Below are 23,673 nucleotides of genomic sequence, written 5' to 3' on the forward strand. Positions count from 1 at the left end.
TGCCATTGGAATTGTGTTGTTTCATTGAGAGTTCTTATTACAGTTGCAGGGGATGTAATAATCATGACCTCAGACTTTGAGTAATTAATTTTGAAATTGGAGACCCCACCAAAAGCCTCAAAGACCTCTATGACATGTTTGACTGATTCTAATGGGTTTGTTAGCATCAGTAAAAGATTGTCCGCAAATGCGGCATTTCAATGTGTAGTTCCCTCTACTTCGAGCCCCTTGATGTTCTGGTGTTGTCTGAGTGCCTGTAGAAAAGTCTCCATTACCAAGATAGGTAGGGGATAATGGACATCCCTGCCATTTGACATTTTTCATTAGGAATTTTTCTTAGAGAGTTCCATTTAGACGAATGAGTGCACTGGGGGAACCATATCGTGTCATTATCGCCTGTATAAATACTTGCAGGAAGCCAAATTTGTATAGGGATTCTGTTATAAAGCTCCAACTTACCCTATCGAGGTTTCCAGTGCATGATGTATGGCGTTGAGAACTCTTATGGTTTCCCTCCCCGGAACAAACCCAGTTTGTTCTTTTTGGATGAGGTCTGGTAAGAGTTTGCTCATTCTAGTAGCCAAAGTTTTGGCCCAGATTTTCAGATCTATATTTAGTAATGATATTGGTCTGTAGCTGCCGCACAACTCTGGGCTTTTGCCTGGTTTGGGCAGGACTGTTATAATGGCTTCTAGAGTTTGAGGTGGTAAGTGTTGTCCATCCATAAGCTTGTCATGTGTGGTAAGAGAACATCCCTCATCTTTTTATAATAGCTAATGGGGAAGCCGTCAGGCCCTGGGCTTTTGCCTAGCGGCATAGAGACAATAACATCACTTACCTCTTTCTGTGTAACTGGTGAGGTTAAGGAATTTTGTTGATCTTTTGTTAACGTTGGTAGATTTAGGGGCTATAAATAATATGCGCTATCTTTAAGTTGACCTTGTGTGGTGTTTGCGGATTTGTCTGGGAGGTTTATATAATGTATAGGCATTGATAGAACTTCCTCATTTCTTCTGCTATTTCCCTGGTATCGGAGACCTTTCTGCCATCTATTGTGGTAATTGTATGTATTTTGTGTTTTTTCCCTTTCTTTATGTACTATTTGGGCGGCCATTAATCTATTTGCTTTGTCTCCATGTGCGTAGTACTTAAATTTGGAGTGTTGATAATTTATTGCAGCTTTTATATTCAGCAGGTCGATGACTTTTTTCTGAGGAGCTTAGGCCTTTTAGTCCCGTGTTTATGTCTGTATGTTTACTACGTGTTTCTAGCTTAGAAATGCTTTCTAGTAACCCATTCAGCTCTGTTGTCCTTTCTTTTTTGGTCCATGCCCCTAGTGACATAAATTCTCCACGTATGTAAACCTTATGGGTTTCCCATGTCTTCGTCTGAGGGGAATCTCTCAGGTTAAGGTTTTCAAAATAGTTGTCTAGTTTTTTTTAAAATTCAGGATATGTTTCCCTCCTTGTCTAGTAATGTTTCATTTAATCTCCACACACTAGTCCTCTTCGGAAAGGTTTTAAAGCTCAAGGTAGTTGTAACTGGGGAGTGATCTGATATTGAAATGGGCCCAATGTGTGAGCTCCTTAGTATATTAGTCATAGGTTTGGTTATTAGTATATGGTCCAGTCATTGGTAGGACTTATGAGTTTTGGAAAAATATGTATAATCCTTGTTTGACGCGTTACATATGCGCCAAGTATCAATCCAACCCAACTGGACCAAGTACTTGCGGAATGCGCTTAAGACTTTCCCAGAGTATGTAGATTTCCCTATGGAGCAATCTAGCTGTGGATTCAAAATTATATTGAGGTCACCCCCCAGTATTTTTAAGCCATCCGTTAAGGAGTTGATTTTGGCTGGAATACCTTTTAAACAAGGTTATTTGGCTGTTGTTGGGGGCATAAAGAGCAACCATGTTCACCGCAACCGAACCTATCTTTTCACTCGCTAACAGGAATCATTACTTATCAGCGTGTGGGTAAATGGAAGCTGTTTAGATATTAGGATGGTCACTCCTCTGGCAGCTTTCCTGTATGTGCTGTGATACGTGTGGGAGAAGTGATTTGGCGGAAACCTTGGTATTTTGTCCGACTTTAGGTGAGTTTCCTGCGATATCGGCTTTTTCTCTCTTGGAGACCTTTTCTGAGGTGTATTTATTCCCCTCACATTGAATGTAGTGATCTTGATGTCTGTCATAGTCATTTATTTAGGCGTTTTTTTGCACACCTTCCTTAAGCATATATGTGTCACTGCTCCAAACCAGTGTGTAACTTTCAAAACAGTATGTAACCTTCAGGGCAGGGGACTGATCCCGCTGATTTGAACCTATCTGCGGAAGCAGGGACCCTGGGGGGGGGGGGGGTCCAGCACATGGTGGTTTGTACCTGATCAGGTACCACAACTCATGAAACATGTACACTCTAATATCAGTAATTTGCAAAATTGGAGGCCTCATTCTCTGGTAACCTGGGCCAATAAGCTGGGGTTAAGCTTTGCAAGAAAAGGATATCAAGTCCTCTTGTGATCACTTTGGGAGGATCTTGTCTGTTCAACATCTGTGAAGTCCTTCAGAGACTTGTAGCCATTGATGGATTTCTTCTTTTGTCTGGGTGACTTTCCTCTCCCTGCTGGGATCCATTTATCCATGTGTGGTAGGGTTGGCAGCTCCACATGCTGCTCCTTGACCAGCAGCCAGGAGTGGATGTCCAGAGGTTCCATATCTAAGATGTCCTACGCCTTGCAGAGATCTTTGGAACCTTTGATGGTGGATCTCCGGCCTGCAGATTGAAATGTTAGACCGAAATGGAATAACCATTTAAACATTATCTTCTTATTTCTCAGGTGGTTGGTGAGAGACTTGAGGAGTCTGCGTTTATACAGTGTTGATGTCCTGATATATGGAGACTTGCTGATCCTCAAAGCTGATACCTTTTCTCCCCCTTGCAGCCCGTAATATGTCAGCAGTGTTTCGGTAACTTAATAAGCCGCAGACCACTTCCCTGGGAGGCTAAGATTCTTTAGGTGGTGGTCGCAGTGAGCGGTCTACGAGCTCTATTATGATGTAGTTTGCTCTCTCCGTGCTTAGCAAGCTCTGGAAGAGCTTTCTTGCTGTGGTGGGTAGTTGTTTATGAAAAATTGTTTGAGGCAGTCCACGAGTTTTTCCGCCTACTGCGGTTTTCTTGGTCCTCTATGAGGAGTAAGGCAGTATTGAGAGCCTCAGCTTGCTGGGATAAGTTGTGGGCCATGGCCTCACTGTGGTCTATAATGGGGGCCTGCATTTCCTCCAATACCTCCACCCTCTGCCCAATGGCACGTACCACTGAATTCCTCCATGATAGGTGAAAGCGCCTGTGCCAGCATCTTTTTCAGCGTAGGTCCGGACAGAGGAGTATGCTTCGATGTGGACGCTTCCTCCAGTATGCTCTCGGCCTCCGAGTCTTCTTGTTGTTCCACCTCTTCAGCTAGTGCGGCAGCCATCTTGCGGAGCTTCGCGGGCCACGTGGTAAGTTTTTTGCAGAGGAATATCTCCATGTCTCCTTGTCCTCTCCTCCCCTTGGGTGTCTCGGGTCTGTCTAGTGCCTTTTCCCAAAGTGGCTTGCCCATGTTGCAGCAGAACAGGGTCGCAGCTATGCGTGCAGCATAGTTGTGTTGCGGGAGCTCACAGACACGCGTCCGCTGTGAAGCTCAGTCAGGCTCTACCACACCCTTGATACTTCCTTTTTAGGTGATATTTATTAAGCATTAAGTTTTAAATTTCATAAACCCCATTTTTAAATGATACGCAGTGAACAATATATAATGTTGATGAGGCTCATGCCGATACTCGTTTACTCTGTGACAGTGACACATAAGAGCCCAATATACTTCCTATATATAATTGGCTATTTGTTACAGTCATCAGTTTCTATATGGACAAGTATCTGTTCATGGTAGGGTCTATGAATTGATACCTAAGATTATACAGAACCTACTGACACACAGGATTAGACAAGTATAGGATCCCGTTAAGGCCACTTGCCCATGAACGAGTAAGAGGAAATCTCTCTGTGTGCTGGAAAGATTTCCCGGTCTGTTCCTGTAATCACTAGACTGAACTTTACATGTCATTTCAGTCCAGTGATATGAGGTGTGGTCCAGGACATCCCTCCAGCGCATGGAGAGATTTTCTTTGACTGAACTTGCTCATTGGAAAGTGGCCTAAGTGGTGAGTGAGAGTCGTGCATCCTGTGACCTAGTGATATACCATTAAAAATACATGTTTTTTAGCATGCATGGAGGTTTTATTTAGCAGTTGATAATAGTTTCTATTCTTCTATTTATTCCTTCCTTCTTCCCAACAGATCAGTTTTTCTGTTCATTTCAGATCGAAATAAAATGATAAAACATTTAGGGAAAAACACACAACCTAAGAGTCCAGCACTGGAAGCCATTACTGCAAATATCTCCACAGCCACCATGTATTTCCCTCTGGTGCTCAGATAAGCCGGGATCATGGAGATCCAGACACTGCAGAACAGCAGCATGCTGAAGGTGATGTACTTGGCCTCATTAAAACTGTCCGGTAATGTCCTCACCATGAAAGCCAGAAGAAAGCTGCCCGCTGCCAGGAGCCCCATGTAACCCAACATGGAGTAGAAGCAGATATCTGACCCCTCATTACACTGAATGATGATCTTCCCAGGAGAAGACTGAGTGTCCAGGTCCTGGAATGGGGGAGAAATAGACAACCAGATAACACAGATGACAACTTGTATGGATGAACACAACAACACTATGGTGTAGGACAGCTTCACACTCAGCCATCTTCTCCAGGGGCTTCCAGGCTTGGTGGACTTAAAAGCAACACAAACCATCACAGTCTTGGCGAGAAGTGAAGAGACGGCAACTGAGAAGAAAACTCCAAAACTGGTTTCACGTAATCTACAAGTGACATCACTGGGACGACCAAGAAACAAGAAGACAGAGAGGAAGCTGAGGAAGATGGAGACCAGGAGGAGGTAACTCAGGTTCCGGTTATTAGCTTTAACAATAGGAGTGTCCCGGTAAAAAATAAATATTGTGAATATGAAGCCGGTGACAAGACATCCGAAGAGCGAGAGACCGGAGAATACAGAAGCCATTGGGTCATTCTGGTAAGAGATGAATTCTGTTACTTTGGGGAGACATCGGTCTCTCCCCTCATTCGGCCATTCATCACTTTCACATTTTATACAATTTTCCGCATCTGCAAAAATATGAAATAATATATTACATGTTACTTTATTTCCTCCAATATGCAATGATAGGCTGGGGTAAGGCCAGGTTTGCAGTGCATTATCCCTCTAGGCTTCCTTATGGCTCTTATTGCCTCTGCATGTACAATATACAATTGTGAACAGTTATCAACTATTCAGTGAAATTGTGATGCTTCCCCTTTTACTGGCAGTATATTCACCAATATCGTGAATTTTTGAGCTATGGTTTTGGATACAGCACTTGCTTTATTAAATTTCTGATGTAGCATTACTTATAAATAACATCTGGTCTAGTTGTATATCAGATCAGGATACGCCATGGATTTATGTAGACTCTGCTCCTATCTACAGATCATGGAGCTGAGGCGTAGGGTCCCTAGATGTTCATATTATCCCATGTTATTCTATGTTGTGATCTTTACCTTTAGGTCGATTAATAAGATAGAGCCAGAAAAGGAGCCATTTTCTACTGCTTGAACGCTGCGAGTCATCTGTCCATCTCAGCTTAGCTGGTATATTCATATGATTGGATTCTTTGACTTCATAGATGGGACCAGGCTGCCATGAATATTAAGGTGGTGGCATATATTAGCAGGCTGTGACGCTAAGGAGGCGTTTGAGTGACATAGACCGGAGCCCCTCCAGCTCATTCGAATATTTTTATAAAGTATTTTTTAATTAAAACAATGCGGCTATTCTCCAGCCATACACAACTCTTCTCCCCTGACGGTCCACTCGTCCCTATAACAGGAAATCCCGATTTCCCTCCAGGAATCTCCAATGACTTCCTGCTCCCCCTTAGAAGGCTAGCTTCACTCCGCTTTCAGACCCTACTCGAACCCAAAACCCTCATATCTCTCGAAGACAACCTTCCAGTGCCCGACCGCACACCTAGACTACACTGGGAGTATAATTTACTAGCACATTTTTATCATACGATCAAAGCCAGGGCAGATTTACACCGTAGTATGACTCAATTTGAATCCCTATGCCTCTCTGACACGGCAACTCCTCATGCCATATCAGCAATATACAGTCTCTTGCTAAATAAGTGGGGCTTTTCAGACCCCCCCCCCCCCATACGTAGCAATCTGGGAGAGCGAATGGAATAAGACCTTCACCACAGACGATTGGCTTAAAGCCTTCGAATTGTGTCATAAATTCTCAGTCTAAGGCACAAGAAACCAATTTTATGTCGCTTTCAAGGTGGTATTGGGTCCCTACTAGACTCCACATGATATTCCATCTTGTTCAGATAGATGCTGGCGATGCCTAGGTGCTCCGGGCACCATGACTCATATTTGGTGGGGATGTCAGAAGCTACACCCGTTCTGGCAACAGGTACGCAAACTGATACTAGCTCTGACAGGGCACGATATGGAAAACGAGCCTGCAGTACGATTGCTGTCCTTATTACCTATCTCGGCATCGAAAGCAAAAAGATCTCTAAGGGTTCTATGCTGATAGCAGCGCGTACCCTAATACCCAGGTTGTGGAAAACCACAAGGACACCCCAACTAACAGATTGGTTTGGAGAAATCTCATTTCTGCACTAGCTTGAAGAAGCCTCAGCAATGTCTCATAATAAAGCCGCGACTCACTCAATAATCTGGGATCGCATTCCTGACCGACTCGTAACTCGCTCCTGTCCTCTCCTGCCCTCTCCAATCCTCTCCTTTTTTCCCCCACCCCCTCTCCCACCTCAGTCATACCCTTACCCCGATTAAATTCATTAATTGATTGTTTACCCTATGTTATCTACATTTTTACCATGTTGATTTAACAGTTTGGTTCTTCTATTTTCAGACCACCTAGGGTACTTAACCCTGGGTTGTCTGATTGATCCTACCATATACTGCCATAGTACTGTAAGATCGGTGCAAGCACCTGTTACTGATGCTATCACCAAATATGCAACAAAGACTTACCGGCTATGGAGAGGGTCCATGCACCAGGACCGGGACCCGTAATAGTATGGCACACTTCGGGAAGGGGTTAAAAGATACAGTAAAATTGACTGCATTCGCCAGGAAATAATTTCACAATCCACTAACTCCATTTATTCCCTTCCATCTGCTACTTCACCCTGTTCACTCTCTTCCTTTCAGCCAGTCACTGAATGTTGACCACTGGTCACTTACCAGCTAGGGTAGGTAGGGCAATTAGGAAAGGATAGCTACAGCTAGTTATATATAAATTTACACAGTCCTTGGATTATAAGTCGCCGGCTCTGCAGGTGTATTACAAGACAAGCTTGTATTTTACAGAATTTCCAACTTGGTTTAGAAGCAAAATTTCATAAAACAAGCTTTAAGTCAGCTCACCACCCCCCACCCCCGACCATCTACTGAATAGAAGTAAAGCCGTTAGATGTTGTACTACACATGATTAAATAATGAATGAATTGGGTTCTGCATGTCAATGAGCTCCTATGCTAAAACTTACTTTGATATACAGGTTATTTGGATTATTAGAATGTTTCCGGAACATTTTCCTATACTTTTCATTTTTAAGCATTGATTGGATTGGTGTGTCTGGGAGAAAGACTTATCCGAACCAATCTGACATATCCATCCTCTAGGAGCCCGCCTGTATTATTACATGCATTATAAATGATCACTTGTTCATGCCCCACCCTGGGACAAAATAAAACAGTAGAAATAAGTAAAAAAAATGCAATTAATAAATTGTTAAAAATAATAAAAGTCCCCTGAAGTCCCATCCCATATTAAAATTAAATCCAACATAAAAATGTGAAAATGACTAATAAATCACAACCTATCGGGCATCACCACATCTGTAACAACCCATACAATAAAATAAAACTGTCACGTAACCCATACGGTGAACGCTGTAGAAAAAAAACCTTACAAACATTATGAAATTGTCACATCTGACCTTATAAAAACAGCATAAAAAGTGATCAAAAAGTAACATTTACCTTGACTTAATACCAAGAAAAAGTATAGCCTGTTCCGCAAAAAATAAGCTCTAAAACAGATCTGTAAACAATAAACATTAATGTTCTGCCCATTAATATATGGTGATGCAAAAACAAGCAAATTTCTCACAAAGTGAGTTCTATATTCTGCAAAACAAGTTAACCCTAAAAAGCCTATATATGTGGTATCACCGTAATTGTGATGACCCATAGAATAAAGATAACACATTATTTTTATGGTACAGTGAGCATCCAGTGAAAAAAATGCTAAAAACCACCAAGAAAGAGTTAATAAAATCTGATTATTTTCTATTGTCCCCCCTGTAAATGATGTACCTGAAAAGTGGATCTCATCCACAAAAAAAAATATAATCCCTCATACATCCAAATTACAAAAAGTTAAAAAAAAAAATGAGACATTGCAGATCTGCTCTGTGTGGCTCCTCCTTCTGTTGTATGCCCGGTGCCCAGACAGCAGTCACCACCTCACATGGGGCATCCTCATACTCGGGAGAAATTGGGTATCAAACTTTGTGAGTTTTTTCCATCATTTAGTACTTTGTGACTGTTTAATTTTTGGCAAAAATTAATGTATTGTCTAAAAAAAATGACAGCTTGTTAATTACACCTCCATTTTGTTTTAACCCCTGTATAACATACAAAGAGTTAATACAATTCTTAAAGTTGATTTTACACATATGAGGGGTGTAGTTTTACCGTTATTAAGGCCTCTCAAAGTCACTTAAAGCTAAGCAGGTGCCTCTAAATAAGAGTTTTGTTGATTTTCATAAATATGAGAAAATTTGCACCCAAAATTCTGAACCTCCTAACAACTTAAAAAAGAGAGAGGAGGCATAAAACCCTGTGCTGATATAAAGCAGAGATTTGGGGAATGTTAGTAATGAAGTTACTTGGGTGCTATCACTATCTGCCTGAAAACAGAAAGTTTAGGACTTTGAAAATGAATAATTCTTTGAAAATTTTTGCCAAATTCCAATTTTTTCATAACTAAACACAAAGGATATCATCACAATGTGTGACGAGAAAAAAATCTGGATATGGATATGTTCAAGTTATAGCCCTTCGCCTATATCCCACGGTTTCAACCAGTTACCCCTCGGTGTCACTTACTGCTTTACCTTCTTTGTAATTTTGGTTTTTCTCCTAACCTCACCAGGAACAAGACTAAAGTAAACCTCCAGTCAACCTGCCTGTTATATTATTTCTCGCAATACCAAAGGTCTCACCCTTTACGAGAATTTCTTCTCCAAGAGACACATTTCATGCCAAATAATTGTTTACCAGCCTACTTCTATGGCTATTCTTCTATCTGACTAAACCTCCTCTTACCACCCATCCATCCATCCCTCCACGCTTCTATTTCGGCTTGGAAGTCACCGCTCTCTGCTTTAATTGCAAACCCATCAAACAAAAACCCCTTCAAATCCCGGATGTTATTAATACCCTATTTTCCTCAAGACCTTCCGTAGAACCTGTCATATCCAATCTGGCATCGTGGAGACCGTCGCTGGAGCCGGGGAAGGTAAGTTTCTAGCTGGGGCACACGGAGGTACACGGGTCGCAGGGGCACCTGTGACACTACCAGCTTCCAGAATTGAAGAATCATTTCCCTTTCCTGACTCTTTAGACCCACAAGTCTCACCGGCAAGATTTCCTTTCCTCCCCAAATGTGTTACATTTTAGCCTCCCTACTCCTCTATTCAAGCCCATATTTAATCTAAGAAAATGTGAATTACGTTTGACTAGAGCTCTGTACGACATGTTATTGAGGAGAGATCATCCAAGATGATGGGAAAATGATCTGCACTCTTTCTTTTCCTAATCATTGGTCACATAAAGCCTCTAAAATAAGGCAACCTCCCTGAAAATCACCCATCTTTCACGCATGTTCCCAGAAGAATCACATAGATGCTCGAGACAATGTGGACCAATTTTTGGGCCTGTCCAGTATCAAAACTATTATGGAGAGAAATATAAAGAATACAAATAGAATCACGAAAGCCGACATCCCATAACCCCTGCCCTTCTAGGGATAGGAATTTCAGTATTAACTGTCCATGGCCTCCTAAACTAAATTAAATCAAACTTAACTTACTAAATTATTAGCCAGATCTTGGAGATCCACTTCCCTTCCTCCATGAAGTTTTTGTTACTATGAATCGCTACTGTCTATTGGCCATGTTTGCACCGAGACAAAAGTCTCTCTCAAGCGATTTCATAAGATGTGGGACCCATAGGTCAGCAAATGTGACTGTACTCACATCATTAACCCATCCTGTCCACCTCATTCCATACTCGAAACTTCACCCCTAAAATACTATACACTCACCGGCCACTTTATTAAATACACCATGCTAGTAACGGGTTGGACCCCCTTTTGCCTTCAGAACTGCCTCAATTCTTCGTGGCATAGATTCAACAAGGTGCTGGAAGCTCCTCAGAGATTTTGGTCCATATTGACATGATGGCATCACACAGTTGCCGCAGATTTGTCGACTGCACATCCATGATGCGAATCTCCCGTTCCACCACATCCCAAAGATGCTCTATTGGATTGAGATCTGGTGACTATGGAGGCCATTTGTGTCCAGTGACCTCATTGTCATGTTCAAGAAACCAGTCTGAGATGCTTCCAGCTTTATGACATGGCGCATTATCCTGCTGAAAGTAGCCATCAGATGTTACAGGGTACATTGTGCTCATAAAGGGATGGACATGGTCAGCAACAATACTCAGGTAGGCTGTGGCGTTGCAACGATGCTCAATTGGTACCAAGGGGCCCAAAGAGTGCCAAGAAAATATTCCCCACACCATGACACCACCACCACCAGCCTGACCCGCTGATACAAGGCAGGATGGATCCATGACGCCAAATTCTGACCCTACCATCCAAATGTCGCAGCAGAAATCGAGACTCATCAGACCAGGCAACGTTTTTCCAATCTTCTACTGTCCAATTTCGATGAGCTTGTGCAAATTGTAGCCTCAGTTTCCTGTTCTGAGCTGAAAGGAGTGGCACCCGGTGTGGTCTTCTGCTGCTGTAGCCCATCTGCCTCAAAGTTCGACGTACTGTGCGTTCAGAGATGCTCTTCTGCCTACCTTGGTTGTAACGGGTGTCGATTTTAGTCACTGTTGCCTTTCTATCAGCTCGAACCAGTCTGCCCATTCTCCTCTGACCTCTGGCATCAACAAGGCATTTCCGCCCACATAACTGCCGCTCACTGGATGTTTTTTCTTTTTCGGACCATTCTCTGTAAACCCTAGAGATGGTTGTGCGTGAAAATCCCAGTAGATCTGCAGTTTCTGAAATACTCAGACCAGCCCTTCTGGCACCAACAACCATGCCACGTTCAAAGGCACTCAAATCACCTTTCTTCCCCATACTGATGCTCGGGAGAACTGCAGGAGATTGTCTTGACCATGTCTACATGAATAAATGCACTGAGTTGCCGCCATGTGATTGGCTGATTAGAAATTAAGTGTTAATGAGCAGTTGGACAGGTGTACCTAATAAAGTGGCCGGTGAGTGTATGTTCCTGGTAAATACCATATCCCCCCCCCCTCTTGCTCTTTTTTTTACTCTTTGTTAGAGTTTGTCACTAAAGCGTTTTGCTAAATGTATGCAAAATATTGTAAAAATGGCGTCTTTCACATGATGACTATTCTTATGTACTAATGTCTATGACTCATGAAAAAAAATCATCTGACGAGAGTCTTTTGTAATTTGACTCTATGGGGCACATTTACTTACCTGGTCCTGTGCGATCCACGATCCGGAGTGTCCAACGAGAATGAACTCTGTCTCGATTCACGTAGATCATGCATCCGATATCCTGCATGTGTCGCTTCCCCAATCAGGTTCGCCGGAGTTCACCTTCTTCTTCTCGGTGCATGTAAGTGCTTGATCTTGCCGCGGTTTGTCTGAATCAATCGGATCGACCTACAGCCCGGCCCCCGATTTGTGTCGTGTGAAAGCACCGAAATCCCACACAATGGGGGTCATTTACTAAGGGCCCGATTCGCGTTTTCCCGACGTGTTACCCGAATATTTCCGATTTGATGCCTTTGAATGTGGCATGGTTGTTGGTGCCAGAAGGGCTGGTCTGAGTATTTCAGAAACTGCTGATCTACTGGGATTTTCACGCACAACCATCTCTAGGGTTTACAGAGAATGGTCCAAAAAAGAAAAAACATCCAGTGGGCGGCAGTTCTGTGGGCGGAAATGCCTTGTCGATGCCAGAGGTCAGAGGAGAATGGGCAGACTGGTTCGAGCTGATAGAAAGGCAACAGTGACTCAAATCGCCACCCTTTACAACCATGGTAGGCAGAAGAGCATCTCTGAACGCACAGTACGTCCAACTTTGAGGCAGATGGGCTACAGCAGCAGAAGACCACACCGGGTGCCACTCCTTTCAGCTAAGAACAGGAAACTGAGGCTACAATTTGCACAAGCTCATCGAAATTGGACAGTAGAAGATTGGAAAAACATTGCCTGGTCTGATGAGTCTCGATTTCTGCTGCGACATTCGGATGCTACGGTCAGAATTTGGCGTCAATAACATGAAAGCATGGATCCATCCTGCCTTGTATCAACGGTTCAGGTTGGTGGTGGTGGTGTCATGGTGTGGGGAATATTTTCTTGGCACTCTTTGGGCCCCTTGATACCAATTGTGCATTGTTGCAATGCCACAGCCTACCTGAGTATTGTGGCTGACCATGTCCATCCCTTTATGAGCACAATGTACCCTGTAACATCTGATGGCTACTTTCAACAGGATAATGCGCCATGTCATAAAGCTGGAATCATCTCAGACTGGTTTCTTGAACATGACAATGAGGTCACTGTACTCAAATGGCCTCCACAGTGACCAGATCTCAATCCAATAGAGCATCTTTGGGATGTGGTGGAACGGGAGATTGGCATCATGGATGTGCAGCCTACAAATCTGCGGCAACTGTGTGATGCCATCATGTCAATATGGACCAAAATCTCTGAAGAATGCTTCCAGCACCTTGTTGAATCGATGCCACGAAGAATTGAGGCAGTTCTGAAGGCAAAAGGGGGTCCAACCCGTTACTAGCATGGTGGACCTAATAAAGTGGCCGGTGAGTGTATGTAGGGAGCACACAATGTTTAATTGTGGTGTGAGGGGTATATATGATATATGTGGGGGCACAGTGTGGTCAGTTGTGGTATGAGGGGTATATATGATATATGTGGGGGGGCACAGTGTGGTCAGTTGTGGTATGAGGGGTATATATGATATATGTGGGGGGGCACAGTGTGGTCAGTTGTGGTGTGAGGGGTATATATGATATATATATGCGTGAGCACAGAGTAGTCAGTTGTGGTGTGAGGGGTATATATGATATATGTGAGGGTACAGTGTGGTCAGTTGTGGTGTAAGTGGTATATATAATATATATTAGGGGTACAGTGTGGTCAGTTATGGTTCTGCCATATTTTTTTGCTACAATTTTACAAAGGGGAGATATTTTTTAGTCTACATAGGGCACCAAGATGCCTTGTCCTGACTATGCATTTTTTACCTCATTCCCTGTAGGTTGGTTGATGCCACTGCTACCTGTGTCAGATCAGTACTATGGCCACGGATAAACCTTCTAGTATTCTTGACATTGATGTGTATGTAACATAGTTCATGATGATGATCTGTTCTGTGCTTGTTTGGATGTAAGTAGGTCCAAAAGTTTCCTGTTTGGGGCTCTGACATCAGGCATTCCTAATGGCAGTTACTCTAGGAAAGTGATGGCGAACCTTTTGGAGACAGAGTGCCCAAATTACAACCAAAATCCACTTATTTTCCTGTGAAGTGCCGACATGGCATTTTAAGCAGTAACTTATTGCTACCTGTTCTTCCAATCTTTCAATTGTATTGGCCCCCTGAAGCCACCAATACAGTTGAAAGAAGGTTAGCAAATTCAGACTCTCGCTGTAGCTTCTCTCCAGGGTCTCTCTGTAGAGGAAAACTGGTTGGTCCAGCAGGAGCACCTCCAGATATATTGCAGTTCTGTCACCACTTCTCACTTTTCCCACAGTTCCTAACAGTCAATGAAGTGCTTTAAAATAGTGCTGAGAGCAGCATCTCTTAAGTTGCCTGGGACTTTGTGGATTTGGTTCTATTTAGTGAGCTCTGTCCTGGGGTGATGGTCTGAGTGCCCACAGAAATGGCTCCGAGTGCCACCTCTGGCACCCGTGCCATAGGTTCGCCACCACTGCTCTAGGACATCATTGTCCTCCTCAGCGCTGGTCAGACACTACTACTCCTACTACCATTTACCTGTGATATTGGAGATCTCTCCCTCTGAACATGGGACGCAGTCATAGCAGCAGGTGTGAATTGTTTCTCTCGGCTTTTTCCTGCTTCCGGGTAAACAGGGATCTGAGCAGCGGGAGACTGGGTTCTGAAGGAGAAGACAAAATATAACATACAGTATGATAAAAGTAATGCGGAGACCCAGGAGGATGGACTACAGAAGGTGAAGTGTCCATTTATATGAAGTTTTCTCCCGACCTCACAAGAAGTAGCCGGATGGAGGAAACATAACCCTGATGGGTGGACAGATAATCAGTCTGTAGACATAAGTTGTGCCATCATTATTGAGGTCTCATTCACCATAATTGGTGGAGAAACAGGTCGGGCATCCATTCAGGGGTGTATCCAGCCTCTCTGCTGCCTGAGGCAAATTATAGAAAGACATCACCCCATCACCAGAGCCCCCCTTTAATGTAATGTCCCATGCAGAGCCCCCCTTTAATGTAATGTCTATAACAGGGCCCTGTAACAATGGATCTGTGATGTGTCTGTGTAAGTGTTTGCATCCTGTTCACACATTGGAGGGGGGAAGGAGATTGTAAAGTTGGACTTGTTCTCTGCTAAGGGGCTGGAGAATAAACAAACTACAGACATGGAGCCGCTCCTCTGTGGAGGGGCCGGAGGAGGGGTGGATATTCAGCTCATTTCCCAGGAGGAGGGGAGGTAATTATCCACTCCCTCACCCACCCATAGGATGGGCCGCAGAGGAGGACAATAGGTGAAGTCCATGCGGGCCGGGTGTTGTTGTGTGTGGACTTGCAGCATGGAAGGGGCTGGGATCTGATGCTGGGACAGATCCAGGTACCACCGAACTAAGGATTATTTGGGACTAACACAGAAAGAAGGTTCTATCCAGGACTCTCATTGTCAATAGATTACTTAAGTGATCTGAATTCGGACTGGCGTTGGATTACCGGGTGGCGCCCCCGGAAGTGGTTGATTTTGTGGGACATACTGGTCTGTTTGTCGCTGGATTTCAGTAAAGTGTTTTGTAACCCCTTAGTCTCAGATTCCTGTCTGTTCTCTAGTACTTATCCCGTAGCTGTGGCTGCATCTTTTTCCTGGGCCGCAAATGCGCAACTATGACATCACCACGTCAAGACACTGTGTGACATCATAATTAGTGTGCCTAGGCAAGAAAGAAGACGGAGCCACTGGAAGAAGAAGCCAAAGGTGAGGATATCATGTTTTTTTTATTTAACATGTAAATTTATTGGCCGCAACCCAGGATTGGGTGTTTTATGGAGTTTTTACTAGTATTTTATGGAGAAGGTGTAGCAATGCCCCAAGATGCCGCCTCCTCCATCATGCAGCAGCGCTGCTGCCCGAGGCGATTTACTCAAGTTACCTCATGGGTGGGGCACCCCTGCATCCATTTAATCTCAAATGTTACATGAGATCTTTTCTTTGCAGAAAAAACTAAGGACTTGCTTCTCTTAATATGAAAGAAGGATTTCACATAAAACAAGGCTTTCTAGAGGGGGCACTTCATACCAAACTAGCGGGGGCTGGTAATGAACCCCGTTTTCCATTTTTCTATTTCCATTATTTTGCTCCCCTTCTATTAAAATCCATAAAGTCCATATCTTTATTCCCCTTACACAGCTGTATGAGGGCTTGTTTTCTTTGTAACAAATAGTACTTCCTAGTTCCAGTAGGTAAGATCCAGTCCAATCTCCTGGAAGCTGGAAAAATGCATCGAAATTCCCCCATTTTCATTTGGGTTTTGATTTTATGGATTTCATTGTTCACTTCCCCGCTCTGCAGGCGTCTATCTCTGCAGTCCCCCCAGCCTTCTCATTCCCACAGTCTGTCCCTACATCAGGCAGCCAGGAAGTGCTCAGAGGCATAGGGTTATCTGTGACATCATAGGGTCAGGAAAGCTGCTGATTGGCTTTCTGTTTGTCATGTATTGCTTCCTGAGTTTTGTTAGCTTTCAATAATGTGGTGATTTGATATCGCAAAATTCATTGGTGAAGAATTGTACTTTTCATGATGTTCAGAAAGAATCCGGGTTTGGCAAGTTTCATTCACTCAATTCTACTATTATTCTCTATATTTAATGCTATCTTCCTCTGTAATGTTATACTATCCTGCTATTTTATAATAAACTTTCCTCCTTAACATTGTTCTATCCTCCTCTGTGATATTATACTATCCTCCTCTGTGATATCATACTTTCCTCCTCTGTGATATTATACTATCCTCCTCTGTGATATCATACTATCCTCCTCTGTGATATCATACTATCCTCCTCTGTGATATTATACTATCCTCCTCTGTGATATCATACTATCCTCCTCTGTGATATCATACTATCCTCCTCTGTGATATCATACTATCCTCCTCTGTGATATCATACTATCCTCCTCTGTGATATTATACTATCCTCCTCTGTGATATCATACTATCCTCCTCTGTGATATCATACTATCCTCCTCTGTGATATTATACTATCCTCCTCTGTGATATCATACTATCCTCCTCTGTGATATCATACTATCCTCCTCTGTGATATCATACTATCCTCCTCTGTGATATCATAATATCTTCCTCTGTGATATCATCCTATCCTCCTCTGTGATATCATACTATCCTCCTCTGTGATATCATACTATCCTCCTCTGTGATATCATACTATCCTCCTCTGTGATATTATACTATCCTCCTCTTTGATATCATACTATCCTCCTCTGTGATATCATACTATCCTCCTCTGTGATATTATACTATCCTCCTCTGTGATATCATACTATACTCCTCTGTGATATCATACTATCCTCCTCTGTGATATCATACTATCCTCCTCTGTGATATCATAATATCTTCCTCTGTGATATCATCCTATCCTCCTCTGTGATATCATACTATCCTCCTCTGTGATATCATACTATCCTCCTCTGTGATATCATACTATCCTCCTCTGTGATATCATACTATCCTCCTCTGTGATATCAAACTATCCTCCTCTGTGATATTATACTATCCTCCTCTGTGATATCATCCTATCCTCTTCTGTGATATCATACTATCCTCCTCTGTGATATCATACTATCCTCCTCTGTGATATCATACTATCCTCCTCTGTGATATCATACTATCCTCCTCTGTGATATCATCCTATCCTCTTCTGTGATATCATACTATCCTCCTCTGTGATATCATACTATCCTCCTCTGTGATATCATACTATCCTCCTCTGTGATATCATACTATCCTCCTCTGTGATATTATACTATCCTCCTCTGTGATATCATCCTATCCTCCTTTGTGATATCATACTATCCTCCTCTGTGATATCATACAAACCTCCTCTGTGATATCATACTATCCTCCTCTGTGATATCAAACTCTAGGGTTTACAGAGAATGGTCCGAAAAAGAAAAAACATCCAGTGATCAGCAGTTCTGTGTGCGGAAATGCCTTGTTGATGCCAGAGGTCAGAGGAGAATGGGCAGACTGGTTTGAGCTGATAGAAAGGCAACAGTGATTCAAATCGCCACCCGTTACAACCAAGGTAGGCAGAAGAGCATCTCTGAACGCACAGTACATCGAACTTTGAGGCAGATGGGCTACAGCAGCAGAAGAACACACCGGGTGCCACTCCTTTCAGCTAAGAACAGGAAACTGAGGCTACAATTTGCACAAGCTCATCGAAATTGGACAGTAGAAAATTGGAAAAACGTTGCCTGGTCTGATGAGTCTCGATTTCTGCTGAGACATTCAGATGGTAGGGTCAGAATTTTGTGTCAACAACATGAAAGCATGGATCCATATTGCCTTGTATCAACGGTTCAGGCTGGTGGTGGTGTCATGGTGTGGGGAATATTTTCTTGGCACTCTTTGGGCCCCTTGGTACCAACGCCACAGCCTACCTGAGTATTGTTGCTGACCATGTCCATCCCTTTATGAGCACAATGTACCCTGTAACATCTGATAGCTACTTTCAGCAGGATAATGCGCCATGTCATAAAGCTGGAAGCATCTCAGACTGGTTTCTTGAACATGACAATGAGGTCACTGGACTCAAGTGGCCTCCACAGTCACCAGATCTCAATCCAATAGAGCATCTTTGGGATGTGGTGGAACGGGAGATTCGCATCATGGATGTGCAGCCGACGAATCTGCGGCAACTGTGTGATGCCATCATGTCAATATGGACCAAAATCTCTGAGGAGCTTCCAGCACCTTGTTGTATCTATGCCACGAAGAATTGAGGCAGTTCTGAAGGCAAAAGGTGGTCCAACCCGTTACTAGCATGGTGCACCTAATATATTGAGTGTATAATCCCATGTATAATAGAAGCTACTTACCTCCTTTGTGCCTCCCCACATTATAGCCTGGGGATTTATGTAAAGCTTCTCACCACTGACAGGCCATGTGGTAAAATTTCCTACTTCAGCGATTTTCATGTCCCGATATCTGGGCTCCTCTATAAATATCCAGTTGATGATCTTATATGGATGTAGAGCTTCTCCCTGGTCAGTAAAGTAATATGAAGGAGACATTGGGTCCCGGGAATTCTTCATCCTCTGTATGTAGCGCTGTAACTTCCCTGTGTATTGTACAAGTCCAGTTATTGGGTTTTCTTTATATTTGTCTTTTATATGTAAGAACATTTCATGTAGAGACTTTGCCAGGATTTCTACTGCCTCATACAATCGTGGAGAGACTCCGGATTTGATATAATATCTCATACTGGGCTGAGTAACCATATAACTGCTGTTAGCCCATGGAGTTCCATGCCTTACTGAAACTAAATCCTGATTTGCTTCTCTTTCAACAGGAAATGTCCAGTGTAAGTCATCCAGGTAAATATTGGGGAGTTTCTTGTAGTTTTTTATCAAATCATCTATTCCTGGAAAAGGAGGTGATGAAAAATCCACTCCTAGACTTCCATTAAATATTGAATACTGATTACCTACAATGATAGAACCTGAAGCCCAGGACGGGGGGAAAATTAGAGTTTTGTTTAATATTTCAGATGTATAGACAAATAGAAATACCATTGCATTCACAGTAGACGTCCCACACATTATAATGATTCTGACTTGAGGATTGGTTATCGCATTATTGGGATCATATTTAGGATCATCCTCTCTAAGTTTTATGGTGTAGGCGGCACAGATCCCGTTCTCTCTCATGTATTTTGTAAGTATTTGAAGTTCCTTCTCTCCATCGTCATCATCTGATACTAAAATCCCGACCCAGGTCCAGCCAAAATACTTCAACATCTCAATGATCACCATAATGTGCATGTGGCTACTTTGGATTGTTCGGAAAACATGTGGATAGAGGAGTCTATCAGATAACGAGGGGTCGGTGGATCCATAGCTGATCTACAAGACAAAATAAGAGTTGGGAAAAGATTTGGGGACATTTATGAATATTTAGCGTACACTAAGCAAAGAATTTTGGTAAAGAACATTACTGATAAACTCTAACAAAGAGTAAAAAACAAGTGGAAAGGCAAATATGCCATTTACCAGGAAGCTGATAAAATTAGAAGGGTGAAAGCTCCAGTATCAAATGAAGTGGACAGGATGGATTAGTCCAGTACTTATGGGTTCATGATGTGGGTTAAATTTGCATTTGCTGACTTCCTGATCCATAGGTCCCAAATTTGTTGAAATTCGTTAAAAGACTTAGTCTTAGACTCTTAGTGCAAACATTTTGTCCAATAGACAGTGGCAAATCATAGTAACATTGAAAGATTGAAGGATGGTAGGATGGATCTCCAAGATCTGGCTAATAATAATTTAGTTGTTTGGAGGCCATGGCCAATTAATGCTCTAAATTGAATTGGTCAATGCCTATGCCTAAAAGAGCCTGTGTAGGGGGTAATGAGATGTCGGATTTCATGATTCTATTTGTTATTTTTGATATTTCTTTCCATAATTGGACAGGCCCAAAAATGTGCAGGATTGTAGCGTTATGTCGGCATTGTCTCCAGCCTTTATCTGATGGTTCCGGGAACATGTGTGTGTATTAGGTGTTTGAGGTGTAATACCACCGAGTGGGGATTTTATGATGCACTTCGGAGAGGTTGGCACATTTTAGAGGCTTCATGCAACCAATGATTAGCTTCTTCCTACTGTTGCAATGAGAAGGAAGAGTTTGGATCATTTTCCAATTTTTAAAAGTGGATGATTTCTCCTCAATAACATGTCGAATAGAGCTCTAGTCAAACGTAATTAACCTTTTCTGGGATTAAATATGAGGTTGAATAGAGGAGTAGGGAGGCTAAAATGTAACAGGAAATTAAATCTGACACGTGTGTGGGTCTAAAGAGTCACAAAGATGAAATGATTCTTCAATTCTGGAAGCTGGTAGCACTTCCCTGTTGTGTAGTAATGATTGGATATGACATGTTCTACAAAAGGTCTTGAAAAAGGTGTGGTTTTTGTTTAGGTCTTTTTAGATATCTGGACAACTTGATGCTGAACAGTAGGTCCACCAGAGTTGTAGCAGCAAAAAGGAGGTGTGGTATAAGTGTAATTTAGGGATCCCCATCCCTCCATGTTTTCTGTGGGAATAGAATAGAATGCTTGCTGCTGCCATGAGTTTCTTGTTTCCCCAGATGAAGAAAAACATCTGTTGTTGAAGTCTATTAAAATTTATTTTGAATGGGAACTGTTATTGCTCTAAATAATACACTATTTCGTCTGATAAGATCATCATTTTGTTAATTTGCTATGGATGGGTTAGTTCTGACAGTTTCATCAAAAGGTTTCATAACCAGAGTAAAAATTAAAGGCGACAAGTGGCAACCCTGCCTGGTTCCATTAGTTATGGATAAGGCATCTGAAAATGTGCTTTTTATGAATACCTTAGCAGAGGGGTATAATAGAGAGCCTTAGGGGGGCGTGGTTTTGGCATGCAGAGAGAGTAGACGCACGCAGCCTGAGCTCCCGCTAACCGGACGACATAAAGCGACATAAAGCGCTATCATGGTGCCCAAACCACAAGGAGACATCGGTGATAAGTAAAGAGAGGCAGAAGAAGACCGAGAAGCCTGCGGTTCACCCCGCAAACACCCTCCCACGTTACCTGTGCTCCAGTAGTGAGACTGATTCAGGGCCTGGGAATATGGCCACCACATCCACAGGCGCCCCTGTGCCACAGTTGGTGAGTTACTGCTGTCCAAGCCCGCAGCCACAGACAACCATACCTGCCCATAGTTAGCCAGCTACTGGCTCCTCATTGCTGGCACACATAGCTCCCTGGGAGAAGACCGGAGTTCCCCCCCCTGGCTAGTTCCCATGGCACTGCAGCATAAAACAGCCGCAGGCTTTCCAGTGCCAACAAGCCCGGCCATGGCTCCACAAGATGACATGGAGGGCGCAGTGGGTCCAGGCATACCAGGCCCAGGATTGCACTCTCCTCATGAGGTGCGGCATCCCTCCACACAGGCCGCGGGCGGCCACCACCAGAGTCTCCATCTGCAGGCAGATGGCATCACTCGGAGGGAGATGGTATATCAGGCACAATTCCACTCTGCACCCCCTGATGGTCGGGAAATGAAGGATATGGCCACCTCAGCTGGGAAAACAGCGCCCCATATAAGCTACACACAGGAGAGCACACCTACCCAAGCTCACTTCATGTCAGCGGGCCTAGAACAATAGGGAGAAACACAGCCCCCTCCACAGGCTTATGTGAGAGGTGAGCCCACCTTCCGAGTGGAGTACATGCCCAGAACTCTGAAGCCTCCTTTGGCCCTGCTGATGTTCCAATCCCAGGCTAGCCCATCTGGGAAAAGCGAAGACCGAGATTTGGAGTATGCAGAGTCAGTAAAGCATCATGGGGCGATCGCAGGACCACAGGCCTCACCACTCTTGACCTTCTCCCCCTCCTTGTCCCCACATCACCAGTCCCCTGCATCACACATGAACCCACGCTGCCCAGAATTCCTAAATTCCCAAACATGGAACCCACCCTATGCTCAAATTGGGGCCCATGACCTCCACTGACCTGGGCGGACTTGCATGAGGCTTTGAGAAATTTACCTACAAGAAGCTTCTTCGACTCCATGATTTCCAGCATGGAGAAGATGCAACGTCACTGCCTGGATGAGGTGCACCGTATCATGGAACAGATGGGCACGAGGGTGGGCTCTCTAGAAAGACAAACTGCATCTCAAGACACCAGATTGGAGCAGCTAGAACAGCTCATCACCACACAACAACATATGATACATTCACTGACTCTGGAACATGACGACCTTGAGAATCGGGGTCATCGTAACAATGTGAGGGTGAGAGGCCTTGCTGAGAATGAAGAGGGCAGAGACCTTGGGTCCATCATCACCACAATCTTTAATGAAGTGCAGAGATACCCACCGGATACTGGATAGGGTGCATAGACCCCTGGGTCTGAAACCAACTGATCCTAATTATCCACAAGACGTAGTATGCAGAATCCATCACTGCTGCACTAAGACGAGATGAGACGTGCCCGAGAAAAAGGTGGACTGACAGACGGCGAGGTCACTATACGAATTCTCTCTGCCTGCACTCTGCCTGCACCCTTCAGATGTGTACTACACCCCCTGCTGGATAAAATCAGAGAATGTGATGCTGCATACATCTGGGGCTTCCCTCTTCATCAGTGAAGGATGGCCGTTCACTGCCTGTTTATGACCCTGGTGACCTGCCAGCACTTTTTGGACTGCTGGGATGCCCCCCATGTGACATTCCGGATTGGCTGCAGGTTGCAGCTTTACCACGTTCCCGGCAAAGATGTCGAGACCGAACAGGGAACCCTCGTCCCCCCAAAGCGTAATCAGCTAGGACGTGACGCCCGAATGACCGCTGATCCTCGGATGTGATGAGCTGACTGACTACAGACCTCTGGACGAAGTTCACTATTTGTCACCTCAGGCAGTCATCACGTAGTTTCCCCGCCCCTCCATGGGGTTCCTGAGCTGTGTTTGCTGTTGATGGTCAGTTATGTTTCAGGGTTGTTAGCAAAAACTGTAGCCTGTTTTGGGGCGGCTTAGGACCTCCTCTCAAGACTATTCCACGGAAGCCACAATCGCTAGTCTTTAACCTGCGTATTTCTGCATATGTTCCCCCTCCCCCTTATTCTTCTGCAGCTGGGTGTCTTACTGATGCACCTAATTTAACAATGAGAGACC

At 43.7% G+C, this 23,673-nt stretch overlaps 1 protein-coding gene across 1 annotated transcript; it reads right to left on the minus strand.

Moving 5' to 3' along the window:
• Positions 1–4,319: 4,319 nt before the first annotated feature.
• On the minus strand, positions 4,320–22,568 carry LOC140131628 (vomeronasal type-2 receptor 26-like). Its single transcript, XM_072150915.1, has 6 exons — positions 22,406–22,568; positions 22,210–22,286; positions 18,848–19,873; positions 14,738–14,791; positions 14,499–14,622; positions 4,320–5,227 (listed from the first exon to the last, which is right to left on the minus strand). Exons 1-6 carry the CDS (start codon positions 22,566–22,568, stop codon positions 4,320–4,322), a joined length of 2,352 nt encoding a protein of 783 aa, XP_072007016.1.
• Positions 22,569–23,673: the final 1,105 nt, after the last annotated feature.

The sequence above is a fragment of the Engystomops pustulosus genome, chromosome 1, assembly GCF_040894005.1.
Source record: "Engystomops pustulosus chromosome 1, aEngPut4.maternal, whole genome shotgun sequence".
Taxonomy (NCBI): domain Eukaryota; kingdom Metazoa; phylum Chordata; class Amphibia; order Anura; family Leptodactylidae; genus Engystomops; species Engystomops pustulosus.

What these genes read in the sequence shown, in the direction of transcription:
- LOC140131628 (XM_072150915.1), bottom strand. Translation starts at nt 22,568, where the DNA reads ATGGAGTCGAAGAAGCTTCTTGTAGGTAAATTTCTCAAAGCCTCATGC. An exon ending in GCATGTACTCCACTCGGAAG is followed by an intron (nt 19,874 to 22,209) that starts GTGGGCTCACCT and finishes TTTGTCTTGTAG; the next exon opens with ATCAGCTATGGATCCACCGA. An exon ending in AGAGATCTCCAATATCACAG is followed by an intron (nt 5,228 to 14,498) that starts GTAAATGGTAGT and finishes ATATTTTTGCAG; the next exon opens with ATGCGGAAAATTGTATAAAA.